Below are 25,126 nucleotides of genomic sequence, written 5' to 3' on the forward strand. Positions count from 1 at the left end.
GCAGGAAAGCTCTTTTTTAAACAAAGTAAACACTGAGCCTTTCTACCCTTTTTGTTTTTACTTAATCATTGTTTTCTGATGATCTGATCTGCATTGCAATATAAAAAGATGTTTTAATGTGAATTCTTTCTCCTCTGTATTGGAGCATAAACAAAGATGTTCAAAATGAATATGCTTTCTTCTCTCTGATCCTTTATATTTATCCCGGAGGGAGTATAGGTCTCAAATGCCGAAAATCAACAGAGTGCTCCATTCTATTCCCTCTCTCATCTTCCATACCCTTTTTGGCCTTACAGGCATTAAACCATAATGTATAAAAACAGGATGACTAATGGAGAAGGCAAGGGGCCCCGAAAGAAGGGCCCCCCGAAAGAAACTGTACCCACTGATAAAATTCCTCTCAGAGGCCCTGTTATGTGACAATAGAGACACATGGGACTTTGTCAGCATGGGTAAATTGAGCTGGAGCCTTTTTCCCAACATCTCATTGTTGAAGATAGTAACGATTTATTCCATTGGGACTTACAGCTCCTGCCATTGAATACTATCCGTTGGTTTAATTGATCCAATCAGAGGCAAAAGGTAGTACCAAATAAACCATGGACATAATGACTATTTTGGTCATCCCTGGTTGCCCTTGTGAAAAGTGGTGGCCAGCTGTCTTCTTGAATTGCAGTAGTTTAGGTGTGAAAGTGCCAGGTCAGAAGCTTATTTCAAACACTGTGGAGAAAATGTACCTGGTGTATCTCATCTATGCCTTCTGAAATCAGTAAACCTGAATTTGGGAATGTAACGCCGAACGGGACTATTGTGTGCGGTTGCGTGTAAGGAAGATAATTTGCTCCAATCTGATTTCAATTCCTCTTCTCAGTCCTGAGGAAGGGTTCGTGACTTAAAACATTGATTGTGTTTCTCTTCCCGCCTGCTGGGCCTTTCCAATATCTTCCCCCTCGCCAACAGACATCATCGGGTGAGAAACAAATTATGGCCTGGTCACTGGGAAAGCACACCCAGTCTTTATTAGCGCTGAGGGATGGTTTATATGTGCCAGCAGATGGTTTAATGTCTCGCCAGAATCTCAGACCGTGCAGGACCCTCTCATGGTTTGAGGACAGGAGTGCCATCCCTCCCACATACCCAAAGTAAAGGGACACAACACATTTGCAAATAAACAGGATAAATTATTTTCTTCTTTTGAACAATCTTTTTTTTAATAAAATGTAATCCTTCATAGCAAAATATCTCTCTTACATTTCTCAGTTCACGCGTTGCTGTGAGACCACGTGGCCACCTGGAATCTCTAAACAGTTCTGTGTATAATTCCAAAGTTATTAAGGAAAAAAAACAATAAATAAATCCACACAGATAAATCTCTAAGCAAAACGTCTTCCATAGAAATATTACAAATGAGCATATTTAGATTTTTATGCTTTTGACAAATAATATTTGAAATGAGTTTATTTACAAGTCAGAAGGATCCCCTGTACAATCCACACCCAGACTCCGAACTACGGACCACTCTTTAAAAAGCACCAGTGAAAGGATTCACCTGTATTCTCTGCTCCGTGGTGTCGCTGTGTTCCAGTCTCTATGTGGACCCAAGTCATGTGGCCTAATAATTCCACTGTGGGAGGACCATTCCCGTCCTCTCATCGATGGCTATGACGGCCCTACACCAGGAACACTTCCACACCTCCTACATTCAACGGAGACACTGCCAAGTGACCCCGACGACCGGATCAGCACACGTCCGGGATGGTACAGTGTCTCAGTGGGTGTCCGATCCTGGGGTAAACCTCTGCACAAGATTAGCATGTTGAATGCAACAGATTTTTTTTAAAAAAAGCATGATACATTTTAAAAGCATACTGCGTTCTAACAAGGATATGTTCCCCCCCCCGCCCCCCCCCCCCACAAACCTGATGTGTTCTGCGATTATTCACTGCAGCCCCGTAACGCACTCCACCCATGTCTGCAGCGACAGTGAAACACCAGTTCGGATAAATCTACGAGCGTGCGGCACACGATGGCCAATCACAAGACGCCCACTGCTCTCACGTTTAAAAAGGTGCACAGCAACACAAAATGTCGATGGGGAACAAAACGTGAGCCAAGCTCACCATCAGCCTAGCCCATTATTGCTGTGGATAACTGTGGGGAATTACAATCAGAAAGCATACTTCAAGTCTCGGGTCACACGAGGACTCTGTGACGTGGAAATGCCCAACCAATTCAGCAGCCGAGGCGTGTACTTTGCGCCTTTTTCGTCAACTTGCCAACAACTGCACGTTGCTGGAAATGTCATTACCCCCACCAAAATGCCCCCCCTGACCAACAGGGGAAATAGGCAGTCGCTGGACTCCTGATCTTCCTCTCCTATTCTATCTAATACAGTGAACAAAACGTCCCTCAGACTTTTCTCTGGGATTAACCCGTGATTTCTTGCTGGTTACAGGCCATCTCTTAAGGTTTGGTAACTCTTGCTCCAAGTCCACATTCCTATTTACCTTAATGATCGGATTGGAAGAAGCCGGCGATGAACACCACGCATTCATTGCCACGTTTCTCTCGATAAACAACCAGAGAGAGTAGAAGCATTACATTTACTTCACATAAAAGGGACATTAAATCCGACTCACCATGCTTAAGGAGGCAGAGTTACTAATTACGGAAATTGACATTAAAATCTGGGTTCAGATTAAGTCCAAACTCAAATCCTTTGAGTCGTTTACAGAAAGGTATGTTTCTGGAGCTCTCAGAGGGAACTGCCAACATGTTCAGAGAGACAGCACGCGTCGCCGCTTCAATGGGAACCCCATCTCGGGGTACGTTGGGGAGATCAGAAAGGACACCAAGCCTCCAAAGTCAGTAGTCCTCCCCTTTACTCCTTTCCGATCTCAGCCCACCCACTCCTGGCGTCTCTGACCTGACGTGTTGACAGCATCCGTCTTTCGGATCTTGGATGGTTGGAGTGTCAGTCAACACCTCCCCCCCCCCCACCCTGCAACATCTTTTGTCATGAGTGAAGCATATGTTAAAATATGCAAACCGTGTCCTGGAGATTAAGACTTCATTCTGGAAACTCCAATTCGATGCTGATGGGTTGGCAACACCCGCTAAGTAATTCGCAACGCCACCCATATAAGGATGCCTTTGGTCAGTCTGCAGCGGAGAATGTTCTAGTCCATTCAGTGGGCAGCAACCCCATCTCACCCTAAGAAGTCAGACTTGGTCCAAAAATGGGGGAAGAGTTGCTCCTTCTTCTAGCTTGTGGGGCCCCATCTGCCAAATGCCAGTTCCCATGTTCAACAGCTCTTGACATCCTTAAGGCTCCTTGTACACGGATGAAAGAAGTGAGAAGGAACGTTCAGGGCTGTGCCATTCAAAGATTAAAGTGCAGTGTGATCAGAAGAGAGGAGCCCTGCCCAAGAGTATTACAACAGTTCTTGATTCAAAAAGTAACACGAGAAAAATAAAACTGGTTTATCCTTTTAGGATCTGTCCCTGAACCTGACCTGGGAGAGCAAGGGAGCCAAAGTGGTGTACATATTCGGTGTCCTTCCACCCCAAACCGTCCCTACAAAAACACACTCATACACACACACAAACCCAGGAAATGATTCCAATTCATGGATGCATAGCATTCACCTTTCCATATAAAGTGCAAGATTTCTTTTTTGTAAGACAGGAAATAAACCATCAAACCAGCTGTGGCTCTCCCTGTCCCAAATCCAATTGGCCGGAATCTGCCAGATGAATCTCAGGGAGAGTTCCATTGCTGCAGGGTTTTTCCCTCAGCCCAGGCCGGGTTCAAAGGTGTATGGTAGAGGTGGCAATAGACACAGGGCAGTTGGTTTGGTGCCACATTCTGCATTGTCCTAACATTTCCTTACCAGATGTGTGTGAACACCGCTGGCCCAGTGGAACTCATGAGATGAACTCATCAGGTGAGGGTTCAACTTGGCCAATTGTCCGAGAACTTCACCAACATTCCCTGGAGTTGCCATTCTCCTCATCCTGGGAATGCTTCCAACTCCTCTGCAACTGCAAAGGCGCCAGTCTCCAAGCATCTTGGCTATTCCCACACTCTGGACTCCATGGTTTTCCAGACTCCTGTCTTTGGGAGGGTGCCAGGAATACCCACTCTCCCTGCAAGCCAGGGAAGTGAGGTGTTCTCCATACTTCAGGTACCAGAAGGAGCTCAAGCCATCTTCTCCCTGATTTTTATCTACTAGCCCAAAGCTTAGGGATAGTCCCCAGCACCTCAAACAAGTGGCAACCTATTACTACACAGATTTTCTCAAATCTTTTGAAAATGGCATGAATTCTTGTGTGGGGAAATCTCCAAGTAAATTAAACAGGTCATAGAACAATTCCCTGAACAGGAGCAATAGATGTAACAAAGTAAAAACACAATGCTGGAGAAACTCACCAGGTCAAACAGTGTACTTTATATAGCAAACATAACCAATGTTTGGGGCTTTCCAGCATTGTGTTTTTACTTCAACCACGGTGTCCGCAGACTTACGTATTTTATTGAATATAACAAAACTGAGACTTTAGTTGGTGATAAGGAAGGTAGGGTAAGGGAAGGTGAGGATGCAGTGTCAGTCAGGGAAAGGGAGGCAAGGCTCAAACAGACAAATACCAATTCATGGAGGGAGTTGCAATGTGTAACTCAGCCAGTGGAGATAGTCACCAAGATGTGGTCTATGTTCCTTTATCTGAGCCAGAGCTCAGGACATGCTTAGTTGATCTGGACCTGCAAGCTGCCACTGGAGCTTAGTTAGTATGTGAGAGGTTCACGTTACTCTCTATAACTTCCACTCTCTTTCACAGTTGCAAAGCATTTCCAGGTTTGATTTCAAGGGCTTTCAGTCTGTGGAGGGGAGGGATGCACACCATTTTTGTTAACTTCATTTCTTACAATCCCATATTAGAGAGAAGGGATAAATAAACCACTGCCTGGTTAAAATTGCTGCCAAATGAATGGAGCATCACTAAGTCTAAACCTGGGACCTGCTACGTCCCAGCAACTTCTGGACCACCTTCAGAATGTAGACTGTGGCAGGCCAATACCAGCAGCCTAATTTGGGATTGGTATATGCACATAGTCCTGGCCCACATAATCCAGAGTGATTATAAGCATTTACAAAAAAAAAAAAAAATCTCCTCTCCTATGCATACAGAGATTTTGCTTGGTATTATTCCAGATGAGACACCCCGGTATTCCTAACTCAAGATCCTTTTGTATGGTTTGTCTTAACTGGAGTGGAGGGATTTTTGATCCAGAAAATTTTGGCTGTGTCCTACTAGCAACCCCATGCAGTAGCTCATACCTTTGTTCTTTTAAGATATGGACTGGCAATTCAGAGTGGCTGGCTAAATGAGTGATACAGTGGTGCTCGCACTTCCACACTTTGGTTCCAATGGAACCAAAGTTCAAAGTGCATTCATCACCACATCAACTGTTCAGCACAAGGAATTCTTCCCCATTAATTTACTCTTCTGACAATTGCCTATGAGAAAGACACAATGACATACGCGCATATACACATGCGCACACAGATAAATGACAATATTTTTCACAAAGGACCACATGGGGATAGTCACTTAGATTGCAAACCATATGTTCAGACACAGAGATGGTGTCTTAGAAGTCTTTCCTATCTGATTTTCTGTACAGCAGCAATGATCCAGATTCTTCAGTTTCACAGTACCAGAACTGAGTTCTGCAGTCATAATTCCGATGACTTGTTCCTGTGCAAAGGTTGCCTCTCACCCTTGATCGAGGAAGCCTAAGGCTTCATTATGCAAGTCAATCCCCTCTCAAATAAAAAGCATTGCTTGCGCTTCCTGAGAGGATGCAATGAGTTCCCTTGTGCAACTTGGTTTCCAGCTTGTTTTCTTGTGCCTCCCCGGTGCTTAGGTTCGTTGCTTAGGCAGCAGATATCCCAGGCTGTCCAACTCTTGACCCGTGACCTCTGACTTCAGAAGTAAACAGCACGACCGAAAGTCATTCAGCTGGAGGAGCAGCCATGATATGGTCAGCTCTTTTCCTGGTTGACCTTATCGTTCAGCCTCTTGCATAAAGGGTAGCAAAAGAAAATTATTATTAGGTATCTGGGAGATTCATTTTGATCCTGTGCTTGGTACAATACATTGTAAAAGGGTGAGAAACAGGCATGCATTTTGTGGACAAAATTTAACTAAGGATTTGAGGTCAAGCATAAAGACGCCTTGCTCCAATTATAAAGCTGACCATTGAGATTGAGCATGGAATATCACATACAGGTCTAGACTATCTCAGAAAGGGATGGAGGGTGATTCTTGGGATTGGGAAACAGTCCTGTGTGGAGAGATTGCCAGATTGGACCTATATTCTATAAAGTTTAGAAGAACATTGGAAAATGTAAAATTCTGACAGGACTTGCCAAGATCAATGGAGAGAGCTTCCTCTAACATGGGGGGGGGATCACAATCTCAAAATAAGGGGGCAGATGTGCAGGTCAGAGGTGAGAATCACCTACGGAAGGTGACGAACCTCTATGGCTGAATAAATTCACGTAGAGATTTTATGGATACAAAATAAATCTTGGGAAATGGGTCAGTGCAGGCAAGCAGTGATGAGGTAAAAGATAAGTCATGTCCCATAACTGACCATGGGCTATTATGTTCATATTATTGATTGCAAGATAGGAATGAAAGTTCAAAGCCTACCTGAGCTTTCTGCGCACTGTTGTCGGTGTGAATAGAAATAAAAGAGTTTGGGTCTGGGTGGACAGGCAGGGATGGTGTTCCTTGAGCCATGTTGCTGACGGGGAGTTGTGACGCTCCAGACATCTGCAGCCGCTGGAGTTCCCGCTGTCTGTGTTGTTGGTGTTGCATCATCTGATAAACCAATGCTTGCTGGTCCTGGCCCAGAGTACAGGTGACACAAGATAAATGCCACAAATTGACTAAAGCACAAAGATCTAAGTTGCATTAGCTCAATCGTCAGTGTTCTTTCAGCCCCCTACTGTAGTCCACCTGCTGCTATTATTGTCCATGTTGGACACCCACTCCATGAATCCCACCTCATCCAAACACACCTACCTAGATCCAATCCTAAATACCCACATTTCCACATCGCTCCCCACCGACACTATCAGCTCCAATTTAAACAGCTCATAATCATACCTTGATGAATGGCCCAAGCTCAAAATGTTGGAAAACATTTACTTCCTATGCATGACCTACTGAGTTTCTCCAGCACATTTATGCGTTGTGTCATAATTAAGGCCTGAATCTTCCCCAATCTCCTGTGCTTCCACTGTGTACATACTGGCACAGGAGGCAGGTCAAAGTCAGGACCCAGCAGAGTCCTCCCATTAGCCCTATTTCCCCCTCGCCTCACTTCCCCGCAACCTTGCAACACATTCTCCTGAACAAGCCCATCAATGACCTCTTGTTTCTCTTCACCATTCAACGACGTCACATTTAATACACAGGACCTGATTAACTAGTGCAATGTCAGGTTGTGAGGAGTAACTGCAACATCTATGTGATTAAGTGGAGAATTCGCAAACTGCACAAGTAGGTTCCAAGATCAGGGCTCCTAAAGCTGTAATTCTACACTTCCCTCCCCTTCCTGCTTTCTACCTGTGATCAGTTGTGAAATTCTGTGTTATAACTTTTCCTTTTTAGTCCTTTGGGAACACTTCCTGAAACCCACCTCTACCAAGTTGTTTAACAGCGATTAATTTTTAAAACTTAAAATTCAGTACAGTAACAGGCTCTTCCGGCCCAGAAGCCCATGCCACCCAATCACACCCATGTGACCCATTAACCAACCAATCCCATGCATCTTTGGAATGGGGAGGAATTGTTTTTCAGACATACAGCACGGTAACAGGTCACTTCAGCCCACAAATCTGTGCCGCACAATTTACACCCAATCAACCTACACCCCTGGTACATTTCGGATGGTGGGAGGAAACTGGAGACCTCGGGGAAAACCCATGTAGACACAGAGAGAATGTACCAACTCCTTACAAACAGTGCAGGATCAGATTACTAACTGCTACGTAAACCAGAGTGCCATGGGATAAGTCCACACAGACACAGGGAGAACATAGAAACTTCTTGTAGACAGTGCCAGATTCTATCCTGGGTTGCTAGCGCCTGTAATAGAATTGTACTAACCACTACACTGACTGTGACAACTTTGACCTGATATCTCTGTCCTCTATTCAGAGTCCATTTTACTACAGTCTCTTGGGCTGCTTTACCAAGTTAAACACCTAACATCTCTGTTCACCTTCCAATCACCCTGAATGGTTCAATTCTGAAGTAAGGTCCCACCACCTTTCAATTCCCCATCCTGAAACCACAACTTTGATGGTGACACCCTCCAACAGTCAGGTATCCTGTGGCCTCTCCCCTATGGGATTCAAAATCATGGCCCCTCTACCTTGATGGAGGAATGCAGCAGGCCTTACCGGAGTCAACTGCTGAGAGGTCAACAGCTGTTGTAGCTGCTGCTGCTGTGGTTGCTGGTACAGGAACTGTCTTTGCTGTTCAGATATCTGGCCCATTCCGGAGATGCCGCTGTACACAGACACAGAAGACAATGTTGAGTCATCTTAGGAGAAGTAAATATTTGTCTAAACATATTTCTTCCCTGGGGTGGGGGGAGGTGTCAAATATTTTGTCAGAATACATTCCTTGATGCTTGGAGAAGCTGTTGCATGGAATGGTTTTCCCACAGTGCAGAGACCTGGAGAATTTATCTTTGGGGGATGGTTGAGGTTAACCACCAAGACACAGACACACTGCTTAATGTTCGTCATCTGTGGATCGAGGAGAGTAAGAAAAAAACTGTGTGAACAAAGAGAGAAAGAAAATGTGGGAGAGCAAAGGTAAGGAATGAAAGAGAGCAAGAGAGGTGTGTGTGAAAGAGAGAGAGAATGAACAGCTAGAGAGAGAACACGCTGAGGAGAGAGATCACCCTTGGCAGTGGCTGGAGAGAGTGTGTAGAATACTGATACTTCTATTGCTAAACAATGTCAGCCATCAGCTGCAATCCTGTTTGGTGGTCTCATGAATATATGAAGTTGGTTGCAGAGTCAGGGTGAACATGTTTATTGGTACAAAAAAGTGCATATCAGACTAATAACGAGGTGTGAGCAGTGGCACAATCTGATTCAAGGACCTAAAATTCCAACCAAATTTGAATAAACATCCTGTGTCTTTTCCATTGATTGGGGTGGTGACCTTCCACCAGAGCTACTTTCAAAGCCCCTCACATGCCCTAACTTTTTACCCCACCACATGCTTCCTGTAAGTATTGGTGCAAGCATGCACCTGCTCCTGGAAAGACCTGGCCCACAGCATTGAATACTTTCACCTCAAGGAGTGCTGCATTTTAAGAAGACATCTTCTCAAGGGATGGGAAGTAAATGTTGGGTTTACCACAACCTCTGGTCCTGCTCAATATTATCCCTTCATGAACATCACCACAACATTCTATCTCGTCACACCCATTCACGTGCATGTAAATTTGTTGCTGCATTTCTACATTGTAAAGTATTTCTGAAATTGAAAAATGCTGAAAAAGTTGTTCAGTTGATTATAATTTGATTCCTCTAAAGTTCAATCATTTGCTGAACTACCTTGAATTAAATGATATATCAAATGAAATGATGCCATAATAGGGCATCAAAGTGAATGTTCTGAGAAGTGATCTTTCTTCTTTGGCTTGGCTTCACGGACGAAGATTTATGGAGGGGTAATGTCCACGTCAGCTGCAGGCTCGTTTGTGGCTGACAAGTCCGATGCGGGACAAGCAGACACGGTTGCAGCGGTTGCAAGGGAAAATTGGTGGGTTGGGGTTGGGTGTTGGGTTTTTCCTCCTTTGTCTTTTGTCAGTGAGGTGGGCTCTGTGGTCTTCTTCAAAGGAGGTTGCTGCCCGCCGAACTGTGAGGCGCCAAGATGCACGGTTTGAGGCGATATCAGCCCGCTGGCGGTGGTCCATGTGGCAGGCACCAAGAGATTTCTTTAGGCAGTCCTTGTACCTCTTCTTTGGTGCACCTCTGTCATGGTGGCCAGTGGAGAGCTTGCCATATAACACGATCTTGGGAAGGCGATGGTCCTCCATTCTGGAGACGTGACCTACCCAGCGCAGTTGGATCTTCAGCAGTGTGGATTCGATGCTGTCGGCCTCTGCCATCTCGAGTACTTCGATGTTGGAGATGAAGTCGCTCCAATGAATGTTGAGGATGGAGCGGAGACAACGCTGGTGGAATCGTTCTAGGAGCCGTAGGTGATGCCAGTAGAGGACCCATGATTCGGAGCTGAACAGGAGTGTGGGTATGACAACGGCTCTGTATACGCTAATCTTTGTGAGGTTTTTCAGTTGGTTGTTTTTCCAGACTCTTTTGTGTAGTCTTCCAAAGGCGCTATTTGCCGTGGCAAGTCTGTTGTCTATCTCGTTTTCGATCCTTGCATCCGATGAAATGGTGCAGACGAGATAGGTAAACTGGTTGACCGTTTTGAGTTTTGTGTGCCCGATGGAGATGTGGGGGGGCTGGTAGTCATGGTGGGGAGCTGGCTGATGGAGGACCTCCGTTTTCTTCAGGCTGACTTCCAGGCCAAACATTTTGGCAGTTTCCGCAAAACAGGATGTGTCAAGCGCTGAAGAGCTGGCTCTGAATGGGCAACTAAAGCGGCATCGTCTGCAAAGAGTAGTTCACGGACAAGTTGCTCTTGTGTCTTGGTGTGAGCTTGCAGGTGCCTCAGATTGAAGAGACTGCCATCCGTGCGGTACCGGATGTAAATAGCGTCTTCATTGTTGAGGTCTTTCATGGCTTGTTTCAGCATCATGCTGAAGAAGATTAAAAAGAGGGTTGGTGCGAGAACGCAGCCTTGCTTCACGCCATTGTTAATGGAGAAGGGTTCAGAGAGCTCATTGCTGTATCTGACCCGACCTTGTTGGTTTTCGTGCAGTTGGATAACCATGTTGAGGAACTTTGGGGGTTCATTGATACATGGAAAGAAACTACGTTGGATTAGCAGGAGGTTGTTATTTCACAGCTATAATCTGTCTTCAATAACAATCTTTCATTTCTAATCACCTTTCATAGAGTGAAACAGCATTACTGAACCCAGTCTGACATCAGGCCACAGAAGGAAATATTAGAGCATGTTGTCTATAAGCTTGGCCAAGGGATTACGTTTAAGGAGATTCATGAAGGAGGAGAGAGGGTGATGGGGAGAATGTTCGGGAGCAATTCTCGGAAATATAGAAGGGTGGGGTAGTTAGGGCCACAAATTTAGTGCTGGAGACTAGAATTTGAGAAGCACAGAGGTTTCTGATTGCTAGAATAGGTTGCAGATTTCCTGGTTGTCACAGTTTCATTTTTTTTAGAGGCAAGAACTTCATTACTGGGGGAAGAAAGTTGGACAACTCAGAATCCCAACATGATACATATTGGGTAAGAGACATACCTAAGCAATTGAAAATTGCAGCTTGAAATTGAGGGAGGGGGAAGAACAGGAACCCAAAATGAGAGTTCTATTGATTGAGGATTCTGCAGAGGTTTTGGAAGGGTAGTGTCAAGAGGTTGGCATGTCCTTCAACTGCCATTAGAGGGAGCTCCGATTGCAATCTGGCTTCTAGTGAGCATCTGGTGGTGGGCAACTGGTACTGCAGCAACTTGACCCAAGCGCCCTCTCTTATTGGCTAGTGGGGTTCAACATGGATACATAGGACACAACTATACCAGAATAGCACGGCAAGCAATTACAGCTAGTTCTGTACAACCACAAAGAAAGAGTGAGTGATCTAAAGCTGAAGAATTCAACATTGTTTAAAACAGGTAATAGGGAGATTCCTGGGAATTATAGACCAGTGAATCTTGTGTCAGTGGTGTGCAAACTATTGGTGAGGATTCTTAAGGACAGGATTTATGAGCATATGGAGAAGTACGGTCTTCTCAAAGATAGTCAGCATGGCTTTGTGAGGGGAAGGTTGTTCCTCATGAGCCTAATTGAGTTTTTTGAGGTAACAAATTGATGAAGGTTGGGAGGTAGATGTGGTGTACCTGTATATGGATTTTACTAAGGCATTTGATAAGGTCTCCCATGAGAGACTTGTTCAAAAAGTCATGATGCATGGGATCCATGGAACCTTGGCTGTGTGGATTAAAAACTGGCCTGCCTGTAGAAAGCAGAGTAGTAGTGGTGGAAGGCAAGTATTCTGCCTGGAGAGTGTCATGACCAGTGGAGTTCCACAGAGATCTGTTCTGGGACCACTACTTGTTGAATTTATAAATGACCGAGATTAAAAAATGGAAGGGTGGGTCAGAAGTTTACGGATGATATGAAGGTTGGAGGAGTTGTTGACGGTGGTGAAGGTTTTCATAGGGTAGAGTTGGATGGAAAAGTGACAGATGGAGTTCAATCCAGATAAGTGTGAGGGGATGCAGTTTGGAAGTTCACATCAGAAGGCAGAGTACAAGGTTAATGATTGAATACTTAACAGTGTGGAGGAGCAGAGGGACCTTGGGGTCCAAATCCATACATCTCTCAAGGTTACAGTGCAGGTTGATAGGATAGTTAAGAAGGCCTATGGGATTCTGGGCTTCATTAGACAGGGGATTGAGGTCATGTTGCAACTCTAAAAACCTCTGTGGAGACCACACAGAATTGTGTTCGGTTCTGGTCACCTCATTGAAGGATGGATGTGGAAGCCATGAAGAGGGTGCAGAGATTTACCAGGATATTGCTTGGATTGGAAAACAAGTCTTATGAAGCAAGGTGAGCAGAGCTCAGACTTTTCTCTTTGGAGTGAAGAAGCAGAAATGTCTACAAGATTCTGGACAGCCTTTGCCTTTTTCCCAGGGGAGGAGTAGAAAACACTAGAGGACATCTGTACAAAGTGAAGGGAGGAAAGTTTAGAGGAAACACCAGAGGTGTTTTTTTTCCACAGAGAGTTGTGGGGGCCTGGAATGACTTTCCAGGGGTGGTGATGGAGGCTGAAACATTAGGGGCATTTAAGAGACTCAGGCACATGGATGAAAGAAAAAGAGGGTTACAAGGTAGGAAAGGGTTTAGTATTTTTTTGGTAGAAATATATAGGTCAGCACCACATCAAGGGCTGAAGGGCCTATATATTGTGCTGCAATGTTCTATGAGAGAAGTAGATTGGGTGAAAGCACTGTTTTTAAGCCCAGAGTAGGGGAAATTGAGAACCAGAGGACATAGGTTTCAGTTGAGGGGTGGGGGGTAGGTGGGAGGTGGGAGAGAGATGTAATAGGACCCGGAGGAGTGGGTACATTTTTTACAAACAGATAGTGTTGGGTGTATGGAACAAGCTGAAGAGGTGGTTGAGAGAGGGGCTATTGCAACATTTGAGAAATGTTAAGACGATACATGAATAGGATGAATTTCAAAGTATCTGCACCACACTCAGGCAGGTGGGACTAGTGTGAGTGGGGCATTTTGGTCAGGTTGGGGATATTTCCAGACAGTATGACATTGAGTCCCGCAGGCTGTGATGATAGCTGGCCTCAATGAAACTGCCACAAAGACGTGTGGAATGAGAACACATTGTTTATGCAGCCAATAAGCAAAGAGAAGCCTGAGAGACTCAGGCAACATCCTTGAGGAGTCATGTTTCAGGTCGGTCTGCTTCATTGAGACTCAAGATGAAAAAAAAGATATCAAGCATAGAAAGTAGGGCAAGGGTGGAGGGGGGGAGGGCTGTGAGGGACCACGAAGAGATAGGGGTTTGGAAAGAAGATGGGAGAGCTGGAGAGACAGGTAGGGCAAGTGACCTCTGGGAGTGGGGGGGGGGGTTAGAGAGAACAGGGAGAAGGGAAGAAGGTAAAGAAGAGATGAACTGTGGATCAAAATAGAGGTGGGGGGAAATGGGAAATTCAATGCTCATGTCATTGGCTTAAGTCTATCCTGGAAGAATATGGTGTTTATCCTCCATCTTGCTATTGGCATCATCCTGGCAGTGGATGAAGGTGAGGACAAAGTTAGTGTGGAAATGTTGAGGGGAATTAAAATGGTTGGCTGGTGGGAGATCTAGCTCACTGATATAGAGGCCATACCGAGTGCATCAAAGGTTGGATGAGGTGCATGTGCTCCTCAACATAAGATGGGGTTACGTTCCAGAAAACCAATCATAACTCAAAAAAAAAATCAAGTTGAAAAAGAATACTGCAACTGCCATTTTTTATAATTAAATTTTGAATGCCCTTTATTCCACACTGAGAAAACCATAAACGTACCCAGCTGAAAGCACACTGGGCATGAAGAATGTTTGAAACATTGAACTAAAATTAATTGCTGAATGATGGGGACACTAGAATGACAGGGTCATCAATTTCACTCTCTTCTGATGATGCTGGAGAAGAGCTTGTAGAATGCATTGCGTCATTGACACTGGTCGTCGCTACAGAGACTGCAAGCGTGGCTGAGTCAGCATCGCAACACAGTATGCGGTATGATACCCTCGTGTGATGCTGCATTGCGGGAGAGCAGTGCACCACATATCGCAAGTGTGGAAACAGACCAGAATTCAAAATTGAAAGTATGATTTAAAGATCGCAACTTTGAAAATTGTAAGTTGGACCATCGTCAGAAGGGGAGCGCCTGTAAAGCTCTCCCTCACCTGGAAGGTCTGCTTATGCAGCCAATTTTGATCTGGAATGTGCTAACTAAAAGATTGGTGGAAGCAGATTCAGTGATAAATTACAGAGGAGAACTGGTTAAGTACATTCAGGAGAGAAACAGAAATTACAGGGTGAAGGGAAACAGTGGGGAGTGGGACTAATTGGGTAGTGTGTGCCATCCCAGGCACAGTAGGTTAAGCGAGCCTCCCTCTGTGCAGCCGTATTTGCCAAGGCGCAGTTTTCTTTATTACAAAACAAGATTTGCCAGCCTGCTTTACATGACAGAAAGAAGCATCATCCCAAGCTTTCTCAATATTCCCAGTCCGGCAACTCCTATTCCTGCTCGCTGGTTGAACAGCACTTGGTTCTAATTTAATTCCAAGTATATAGAGGCTCATTTGTATAACATGCCTTGCTGTTTGCCATAGGGCAGTAATTACTCATGGCTGATATCAATTCAAATTAAAGCACCCAGGGCTAACATCAAACGCCAGGAAGACATTTATTAAACATTGATTATTCAAGATGAAGCATCAGGTTAGTTTGCTGATTAAAAATAAGGCATCAACTTTCTGAATATTCAAACTTTTCCTGTAATTTTTAAAAATACGTTCATGAATTGGGGATTCACGCTATACAACAATGTTACATCCCTTCATAATGTATCTGAGACTCGTGTCCTGACTCACTAGTCCAGCAGTTCTCAATCTTTTTTCTCCACTCACATACCAACTTAAGTAATCCCTTACCAACCACACAGGATGGTGCTCTGCGGTTAGTAAGGGATTACTTAAGGTAGTATGTGAGTGGAGAAAAAATGGTTAGAACCACTGCACTCGTCCCTCTCACCCATCACGTTTGTTTGCTGACACGTTGGCTCTCTTTCAAGCAACAACATGTGCATTTAATTCCCTCTTTGACCTTACCCCTCCTGATCTCTGACACCTTTACAGTGTCAACAAACCTCTGCAAGCGCTTCAGTTCTATCCTTCGGAATGTCCTTGCTTGTCTTCATGCCTTTTGACATCTTAACCCAGTGGTTCTCAACTTTTTTTCCTCCCGTTCACATACCACCTTAAATAATACTTTACTAACTACAGACCACCTATGGCCTGAAGCTTATGGTCTTCTCTAAGATGCTCTTTAAAACTCAGTTCCATGACCCGCAACTGCCACCTTCCCCACATTGCTTCCACTGAGTCAGTTGTGCCTGATTATGCCACTGTGAAGTGCTATGTGATATTTTGCTGGGTTAATGGTGCTATACTAGTTGAAAGGTGTAGGCAAGGAAGAGTATTACACCGCAGGCAAAAGCATTCATTATAAATCATCCCCAACATTATATCTCCCCCATAGCTCAAGAACAAAAAGACAATGTTGACAGAAGCCATGCACACCAGCCTACAAAGTGGCCAAGCAAGAGATGAAGGTGAATGGCCATGAGGAAGAGAGGGAAGGAGATGAACTAAAACACATGACAGGTCAGATAGATTGGTATTCCTGTACAATGTGGGTGTTATTTTATACCTCATGGTCTGTAGATTATCCTGAAAACACACCTGGTCCAATAATGACTTTTAGGGAGGGAACTCTGCAGTTCTTCCCTGTTCTAGCCAATGTGTACCTCCAGACCATTGAAGTTGGACAATGGATTCACCCGCACAGTGGACATGGTACTGGATTATCATCCACAGGCCTGAATCATGAGCCAGAGTTCTAACTTTACATACTATCACGATAGTCATGGAAAATTAGAATTTAAATAATGTAATCATTTGGGAATAAATTTTGTAGTTGTAATAGTGACTAGTTAGTAACAAAACCATTAGATTATCATAAAGACCTAAAGTGATTGAGGAATGATCATCTTCCAGGGAATGAAATCTGCCATCCTTACCCAGTCTGATCTAAATGTGAATTGAGAACTGTCCGGATGATTAGGGACAAATTGGGATGGAAAATAAACATTGGGCCTGTCAGTGTCATCATGTTACATGGATTGGATGGGTTTTGAGGGATATGGGCTAAACACAGGCAGGAGGGATCAATGTGGGTGGGACACTTTAGTCGGCATGGGCAAGTTGGGCTGAAGGGTCTGTTCCCACACTGTGTGATTCCTCTATGACTGCAACAAATTTATAAAAGATGTAGTTGACTCTTAACTGCCCTCTGAAATGGTCTGGAAAGCCACTGAATTCAAGGCACATTCCAATTGGTCTGGTCTTTCCTTCAGTGACGTTGCAATCTATTCTGATGACCAAGTCCTGCACAGTAGATGCAAGATGTCTTTGACTTTATGCTTCTTAACCTGTCTGAAACTGGGGAAAGCATTAGGGATACATCAAATCAGAGCTGGAAACTCAGGGATACATCAGTTCGGAGCTGGGAACTCAATGACCTGCCACACAATGAACATGTGATACTGCACTTGCCCCATGGCTGTGAACTTTGCTCCTTATGGTGCAATTTAAGGAAAATAATGGAATTATTTGCTTACTAACAAATTCTGGTGACTTGTTGACCTCATGATCTTCTTGGATACATCATACTGACCTGTGGGTGCCACCACCATTTCCCCAGCTAGATGTACTGGACCATAATAATATGAAATGACAGCAAATAACAGGCATATCCACACTTGGAGGGACTTGTGGCCAGACTTTCCCCACAGTGATCAGCAGCCAATATCATGGCCCGTAGGAAGATCTGGGAACCCATTAAGGGTCAGGAATTAAAGATATAACTTGCCAGATCTGTACAACTCAGTAACCAGGGCAACAGTTCTCCCGTAATCATCATTACCAACAGATTAACTTGGTAATTCTCTCGTTTCTATTTATAAAATGGCAAAATGACAGAATATCCTGAGATATCATTGAACCTTTCTCCACGTTTGCTGTCTGCAGTGCTTTGGTGAGTAGCAGGCTTTCCTCTAATTGTAGTGGACAAAGAAAAAGGCTTTCAAAGCTGGTAGAGGGATCTGGACCAGTTGTAAAAATGAGCTGCATAATAACAGATGGAATTTAATGCAGATAAGTGTGGGGTGTTGTATTTTGGAAGGACAAACCAAGGTGGCGGTAAAAGGTAGGGCACTGAGGAGTGTGATAGAACAGAGGGATCTGGGAATAGATACATAATTCCCTGAAAGTGGTGTCACAGGTAGAAAGGGTTGTAAAGAGAGTTTTTGGCATTTTGGCCTTCATAAACCAGTAATGAGTGTAGGTGCCGGAATGTTATAGTGAAGTTGTTTAAGGCATTGGCGAGGCCAAATTTGGAGGATTGTGCACAGTTTTGGTGATGTAATTACAGGAAAGATACAACTAAAATTGAAAGAGGGCAGAGAATATTTACTGAACGTTGCTGGGACTTGAGGAACTGCGTTACAGGGAAAGGTTAAACAGGTTCCCTGGAGCATAGAAGAATGAGGGGAGATTTGATAGAGGTACACAAAATTATGAGGGGTATAGACAGAGTAAATGTAAGAAGGCTTTTTTTACAGAGGGTGGGTGAGATACAAACCAGAGGACGTGGATTAAGGACATGAAAGGGGAAATGCTAAAGGGGAACATTAGGGAAACTTCCTCACACAGAGAGTAGTGGGAGTGTGGAATGAACCATCAGCTGAAATGGTGAATATAGCTCAATTTTAACATTTAATAAAAATTAGGACAGATACATGGATGGGAGAAGTACAGAGGGAAATTGTCAGTGGAACTAGGCAGAATAACAATTTTCGGTATAGATTAGTGGGGCCAAAGGGCCAGCTTCAATGCTGTAATGTTCTAATGATACCAAATATTCCAGTTTCACCCCAAAACAGATACTACAGAACTTATACTTTTTTTTAAGACCTTGAGTTGCCCAAGAAACACTTGCCAATTCTGTTTCCTGAACTGACATGTTCCTATTTAATTTGGTATAAGTGCACATGTTAGGCAGTATTGTTCAAATAAGGCCTGCCTGCCATCTGAAAAATGAGGTAATCTGACCTGTTACAGAGGCTAGTTGATGGTGGAACATTAATGGGTGCAGACGTATGTGCGAGAGAGTTATGGATTGGTGCCACAGGTGCAGAAGGTTGGCTCACACCATTCAAAGGACCGACAATACCATTGCTGGCCAGCGGGGCCCCCAGAGGGCATGCCATCATCCCAGCCATCGTGGGTGTGGTGGAGAATGTAGTTGTCACTGTGGAAATGCCGCCACCCAGACTTCCCGTGCAGGTCCTGGCCAGCCCGTTGACAGATTGTGAGATCCCCACCATTTCTGGGAGCTGGAAGGAGACTGGACTCTGCTGCGGGAGGGGGAGGGCAGGAGGTGGGGTACTCTGGAGAGATGAAGAGGAGCTGCTCCTACTGTGGCACCCAGAGCGGAGATCCTGCAAAAAGGAAGAGAGAGGTCTAATTAAACTCACAGTGATGCAACTTGATCCTCGAACAACAAAGAGTAACAACCCATATATTTAAAAAGGAAGCCCATTCAAAGTTAATTGCCTCAATTCAAAAATTTGCTTTTTAATCTAGAGTGGTGATAACTCGTGGCTTGTGTAACACAGGTTTATTAACTAGTGAAATAATTATAAAAGAAATGGGTGGCATGTTTGACATAACAGTTAGCACAACGCTGTTACATGTTCTTCCCAAGTCTGCCTCGGTTTCCTCCCACCCTCCAAATGGGGTGGCACAAGCTCATGAGCCAGAAGGGCCTATTACCGTGCTGTATGTCTAAAATTTTTAAAAATAATTGAGAGGACTAAAAACATTCCACGAAGATAATCAAAACTAGAGGAGACACTCAAGTGAAGGAGACAGGGTGTAACCCCTTTTAATTAAACTAGACCACCATTGCAGTAACTGAGACTGATCACATGCACCTAATATGTAACTATCCTCTCAGCTGGATTAAGGCCAACTGATAGCCTAAGCACAGCCCAACAATGGTTCCCCCATAACCCTTCCATCGCCTAACTAACAACACATTAAGATGCAATAAATGCTGAATGTGAAATAATAGATAAAAAATTCAGTTTTCCTCCAGGCCGGACCCCACAACTAGATTAAATATAGCCTATATGGCTTTTTTTCATTTATGGTTGGGGATCCCCTTTTTGTGGGGCCTTAGTTCAGCTGCACTATGGTAAATCCGGCACTGGAAAAAATTCTGTGCACATACATATTTTGCTTAGTGGTTAATCCACTCACTGCATCCTTCTGGAGAAGTCACCTGGCTCGTGCTTTTATAAGAGAAGTTGCTGAAGTTTGTTTCCTATGCTCTTTTTTATAAACATTTACAACAAATTTCTTTTCCATAAATACACCATTTTAAAAAAGATTAGTGCAGAAGAGAAAAACTAAGGTGGTGTTTGAGGTTCATTGTCCATTCAGAAATCTGATGGTGTGGGGAAGAAGCTGTTTTTGTGCTGTTGGGTGTTCATCTTCTGGCTCCTGTACCTCCTCCCTGATGGTAGCAGGGAGAAGAAGGCATGGCCTGGATGATGAAGTTTCTTGATGATAGAGGCTGCTTTCTTGAGATTTTGCTGCGAGTGAAACAGCCATTTCTCTGTTTCCACATCCCCACCTCCTAGTTCATTGACTGAGACAATTATGGTTTTAAGACTGCAGGCATGTAACGGCATAATCAAGGAATTTTGCCGCCACATGGACAGTCTAAAAAGGGAAGTGAATGAATTTTGAGTCAATTCCTGCACCGCGATTTATCCTACAGGACTCCTAAACTTTTTGGAGGAAGCCTGCAGTGTAAATTGTACCAGAAAAATTTGTTGATGGTCATCCATTCTACTGTATGTCCAACCCCCAGGAGTGCTGCACTTAGCTACATGCAGTCTAAAAAGGCACCCAGTGTGAATGGGCAGTAATTACATTAATTTTTTCTGCGATTTTCACGATATTGCAGTCTAAAAACCATGAGTGGTGGCAATAGGTCAGAAAATAGTTACCAGTTGGGAATTTAGGAGAAGCCTCTCAACACAGAGAATGGGGTGTGTTTGAGGAGGGCTGGAATTGGCAGAAAGGAAGAATCTGCTACTAAGGCAAAATAAAGAAGGGTTGGTGGGATGAGACTAAATGTGGGATCAAACAATGTGGCATACATTCAGCCAGGTGGGCTGAATGGCACAGGAAGATCCCTTAAGAAGCCATAGAAATTGACAAGATAGTTCAGTTGTGTATCAATTCGGGATTAATGTTAGTTCGGATTATCAGTAAACCTCCTACTCCTTGTTCGAACCTTTAACATGCCCTAGCCACATCACCACCCCAGTGACTAAAGAGAGCTTTTGGCTCATTCCTGACTGAATTCTAATTTCTGACTGAATTAGAATGGATGTTAGATAAATTCAGGGATTTGGCTGAAGATCTAAATTGGATTGCAGAGGATCACTGGGCTCTTCCCTCCTCCACCCCACTCGATGTGATTTACTGGGATCATTGTTTAAAGTGGGCTTTAAAGTAGAGAGTACCCCTACCACCCCGCACACATTTTTCAGTTAGGCCTGTAAGGAATGAGATAGAGGTATTCGAGCCAGAACTGCCAGACTTTTTCCTCAGGCAGTAAGACTGCTAAAACAACGCTCTGAGAAGCTACTATTTATTAATAATATTTTATTAAAAATAATGAGTGTACTGTGTATATGTATCGTTTGTTTGTATGTGTGTTATTTATTTGTGTTTGCACTGTTTTACACCATGTACTGGAGAATGCTGTTTCGTTGGGTTGTACAATTGGATTTTAAGTGTACTTGGAAGGTGAGTACCATTTCTCTCTGTTGGAAGGGATTACAGGAATCTGTAAAACCCTTCCCCTAAACTCAACTAATCATACTGTTCCCTGGTTAATCAAGCCTTCCTGTGCTTTTGTTGTTTCCCAAAGATGCAAAGATGGAAAACTTATGAAATTTCTCCCAAAATTAAAATCGTTGGATGGGAGCCAAGTTTAACATCTCACATTTCCCTCCCCCGTGCCACACTCTCCCAGAGTCACTGCTTTGACAAGAGACTTTCAATGTCTCTTACTAAAAGACCTAGATTTTCTGGATTAAAATAATTTTTTTACTTCAATAATGGTGTCTGCAGACTTTCGTGTTTTACTCTTAGATTTTCTGGATGATGCCAGTGAGATTGAGATTTCAAATATGAACAGGTCATTAAGTCTCTAGAGCCTGTTCCACTATTCAATTAGATCGTGGCTGATTTTCATCTTTTGACACACTTTCTTTTGTGAAATCTAACTTTTAATATTTTCATTGGACCCCAAGTTTCAACTGGAGAGGGTTCCAGCAGTTTCTACCGTCTGTGCATGGAACAGCTTCCTGATATCATGAGTGAACCGTGCCACACTAATCCAGGTGATTAGGACATTTATTTACAAAACCAACTTCCTTCTCAACTGTAACGTTATGAAAGGTCAAAGTCACATCCCGCATAGGACATCAGACCTTAGACAGACAGGGCATTAAATACCTCTGATGATGCGGAGAGAGAGTTCTCAGTTATGAAGCTGCTCTTCGAAGGAGGACTCTTACTGCTGTTCAGCAGCTCAGAAATGCAAGCTGCATCAGGGAAAAGAGAGGGAAATGATATGGTTAATGGTCAAATGAAGCAGGATGTGACAGAATCAGGCACTCTTAAAAGCACAAAACCCCATTGATTGAAACCAACCTCTACCCAAGGGCAGTATGATTAGCGTCATGGTTAGTATGGCAGCATCCTGGGTTCGAATCCGTTGCTGTCTACAAGGAGTTTGTATGTATCAATGAGATTTCAAGTGTGCGGAGATTTATTAGGATGATGCTGGGACTTCAGGAACCGAGTTATAGGGAAAGGTTAAACACTTTAGGATCTTTTTCCCTGGAGCGTAGAAGAATGAGGGGACATTTGATTAAGGTATACAAAATTATGAGGGGCATAGATAGAGTAAATGCAAGTAGGCTTTTTACACTGAGGTTAGGTGAGATACAAACTTGGGTTAAGGATGAAAGGGGATACATTTAGGGGGAACTTCTTCACACACAGTGTGGTAGGAGTGTGGAACAAGCTACCATCTGAAGTGGTGAATGCGGGCTCAATTTTCACTTTTAAGAAAAATTTGGACAGGTACATGGATGGGAGGAGTATGGAGGGTGCAGGTCAGTGGGACTGGGCAGAATAATAGTTCAGCAAAGACTAGAAGGGCCGACTAATCTGTTTAATGTGCTGTAATATCCTATTATTCTATTCTTCCCTATGACTGCATGGTTTCCTCCAGGTGCTCCAGTTTCCTGGATGGAGTTTGTAAGTTAATCAGTCACATTGGTATATTTGAGAAGCACAGGCTTGTGGTCTGCAAGGGCCTGTTACCATTCTGTATCTCCAAATTAAATTAAAAAAACTGAGATATGATTTCCATTTTAGACAAAGCCCAAATCTCTTGGGATGTCCCAAAGTTCTTTGTGGCTGATGAATATACTTTGGAAGGGATATTATGTGGGAATGAGCTGCTAATTTGGACACTGCAAGGTCCCAGCAACTGAAAATACCATGAATAACCAGGGAATGAGGCTTCAGCAGAGTTGGTGTAGCAAGGTGAGTATTGGGAAGGAGGGGAAGAGAAGGGGGAAGAGAAGAGGGAAGAGAAGAGGGAAGAGAGAATATTGAGCAACAAAGTACCCCGCACATCTTTCACTCAGTTTCTTAGTGGAACAGGTCAAGACAATGGTTTGTTTAACAGCCCTTACTAGGCAGGACCCTTGCTTGTTAACCAATATTTTGGGTATCACACTGAATGTTTCTTCAACCTAAAAACAAAGTTCCTAGTAGCTAAATATTAAAGTGAGTCATCTTATCCACACACCTCTCCAATTCAATAAAACAATGCCCATTTTTTATAGCACAGAAAGTTGCCAGTTTTGCTGTGGTTTAGTGGGCTGCATCCTGCATACTTAATAAATGATAAAATTATTTCCCAATTTTACCAGGTTCCAATATCCTTTCAGGAAGAAAAGAATGAAGTGTAAGTAGTTGCAGTTTATGTAAAATCTTCAAGTCATAGTGCTGGTAGACTGTGGCTTCCCATCTGGGCTCCACACTCAGTCTTTCTGGTGGGACAGACTCCATCGTAAGATCAGGAACACTGGCCTTGAAGCAGTGCGTTCAACTCTTGTGTCCCAGAATAAGCCGAGCCAACAACATGGTTGAGATCTGTGCCTGTCTTTTTCAAACCTCCATAGAAGACGAGAGCCATCAGGAAAACAGAGCAAGTGGAGCTCAGCTCAAAATTACATGAAGTCTGGCCACCTCATTATAGGAAGGATGTGGAAGCTATGGAGAGGGTGCAGAGGAAATTTATCAGGATGTTGCCTGGATCGGAAAATAAGATTTATGAGGCAAGATTATCAGAGCTGGAACTTTTCTTTTGGAACAAAGAAGGATGAGAAGTGACTTAACAGAGGTCTACAGGATTAGAGTTGGACAACCAGCACCTTTTCCCCAGGGCAGGAATAACAAACACCAGAGAATATCTGTACAAAGTTAAGGGAGGGAAGTTTAGGGGAGACATCAGAGTTAAGTTTTTTTTTGTTTTTTTTTACACAGAGAGTTGTGGGTACCTGGAATGCCTTGCCAGGCATGGTGGTAGAGGCAGAAACATTAGGGACATTTAAGAGGCTCTTGGACAAGCACATGGATGAAATAAAATAGAGGGTTATGGGGTAGAGAAGGTTTAGTACTTTTTTTTGAAAAGGAATATATGGGTTGGCACAACATCAAGGGCTGAAGGGCCTCTACTGTGCTGTAGTGTTCTATGTTCTAAATATGCATTTGAATTAAATTTCAATGACCTAGAATATGCTACAATAAGCTTATGCTGTTTAAGAAAGTTTTTCCATGCTGAACTATTTCCCTACACATGTGCCAATGCTTTTTAACGACAGATGCTTTGCGGGCCAACCAAAACATTAAGTGACTATCTGGACCCAGCTTCACTGGCATCAAGGATGGCACAAGATGACAAGGACTGTTGTGTCAGCTATGCACTGACCAGTTGGGAAAGATGGCACGTGAGGGCAATTTATTCCTTGAACAGATACAGTGACACTTGAAGGAATCCCCTGGATTTGATCCATGGTCACTGGTGATTGATAAAGATTAATAGGAACCCTTGGATTGTGGGAAGGCTGCCCCATTCACATCCAATGATCCAAAAACTATTGATGGCCACTTGCCTGCTGCCTGTGGTCTCACATATCTCAGGGTCAACGAGACTCAATGGTTGGAGGTCAGGTGGATTCATTTTGACCATCAGAGCTGGAGGGAGGGCAATTTGGAGGGACTTCCTAGATAATTTTCTGTTTCATTAGCCAGGGTGTTTTGATTTCTTGCAGGATATTATTTGGTTCTGAGACACAGGCTGGGGTGTATAAATCAGTGAGCGATCTTTCTGTCACCATGTGTAATTCTGGAAATTTTGTT

At 43.7% G+C, this 25,126-nt stretch overlaps 1 protein-coding gene across 5 annotated transcripts in view; it reads right to left on the minus strand.

Moving 5' to 3' along the window:
* Positions 1-1,912: 1,912 nt before the first annotated feature.
* Positions 1,913-25,126, minus strand: part of LOC138747616 (protein AF-10-like) — a 222,294-nt gene continuing 199,080 nt past the window's right edge. For 3 of the 5 annotated variants that reach the window (XM_069906998.1, XM_069907001.1, XM_069906997.1), the window contains 5 exons: positions 22,142-22,230; positions 18,653-19,041; positions 8,481-8,589; positions 6,721-6,915; positions 1,913-6,083 (listed from right to left, as the gene is read on the minus strand). In XM_069906998.1, the coding sequence (XP_069763099.1) occupies positions 6,048-6,083; positions 6,721-6,915; positions 8,481-8,589; positions 18,653-19,041; positions 22,142-22,230 (818 nt within the window). In that variant the 3' untranslated portion in view covers positions 1,913-6,047. Of the gene's footprint in view, positions 6,084-6,720; positions 6,916-8,480; positions 8,590-18,652; positions 19,042-22,141; positions 22,231-25,126 lie in introns of those variants that run through there. The other 2 variants (XM_069907000.1, XM_069906999.1) reach the window with 2 other exon arrangements.

The sequence above is a fragment of the Narcine bancroftii genome, chromosome 12, assembly GCF_036971445.1.
Source record: "Narcine bancroftii isolate sNarBan1 chromosome 12, sNarBan1.hap1, whole genome shotgun sequence".
Taxonomy (NCBI): domain Eukaryota; kingdom Metazoa; phylum Chordata; class Chondrichthyes; order Torpediniformes; family Narcinidae; genus Narcine; species Narcine bancroftii.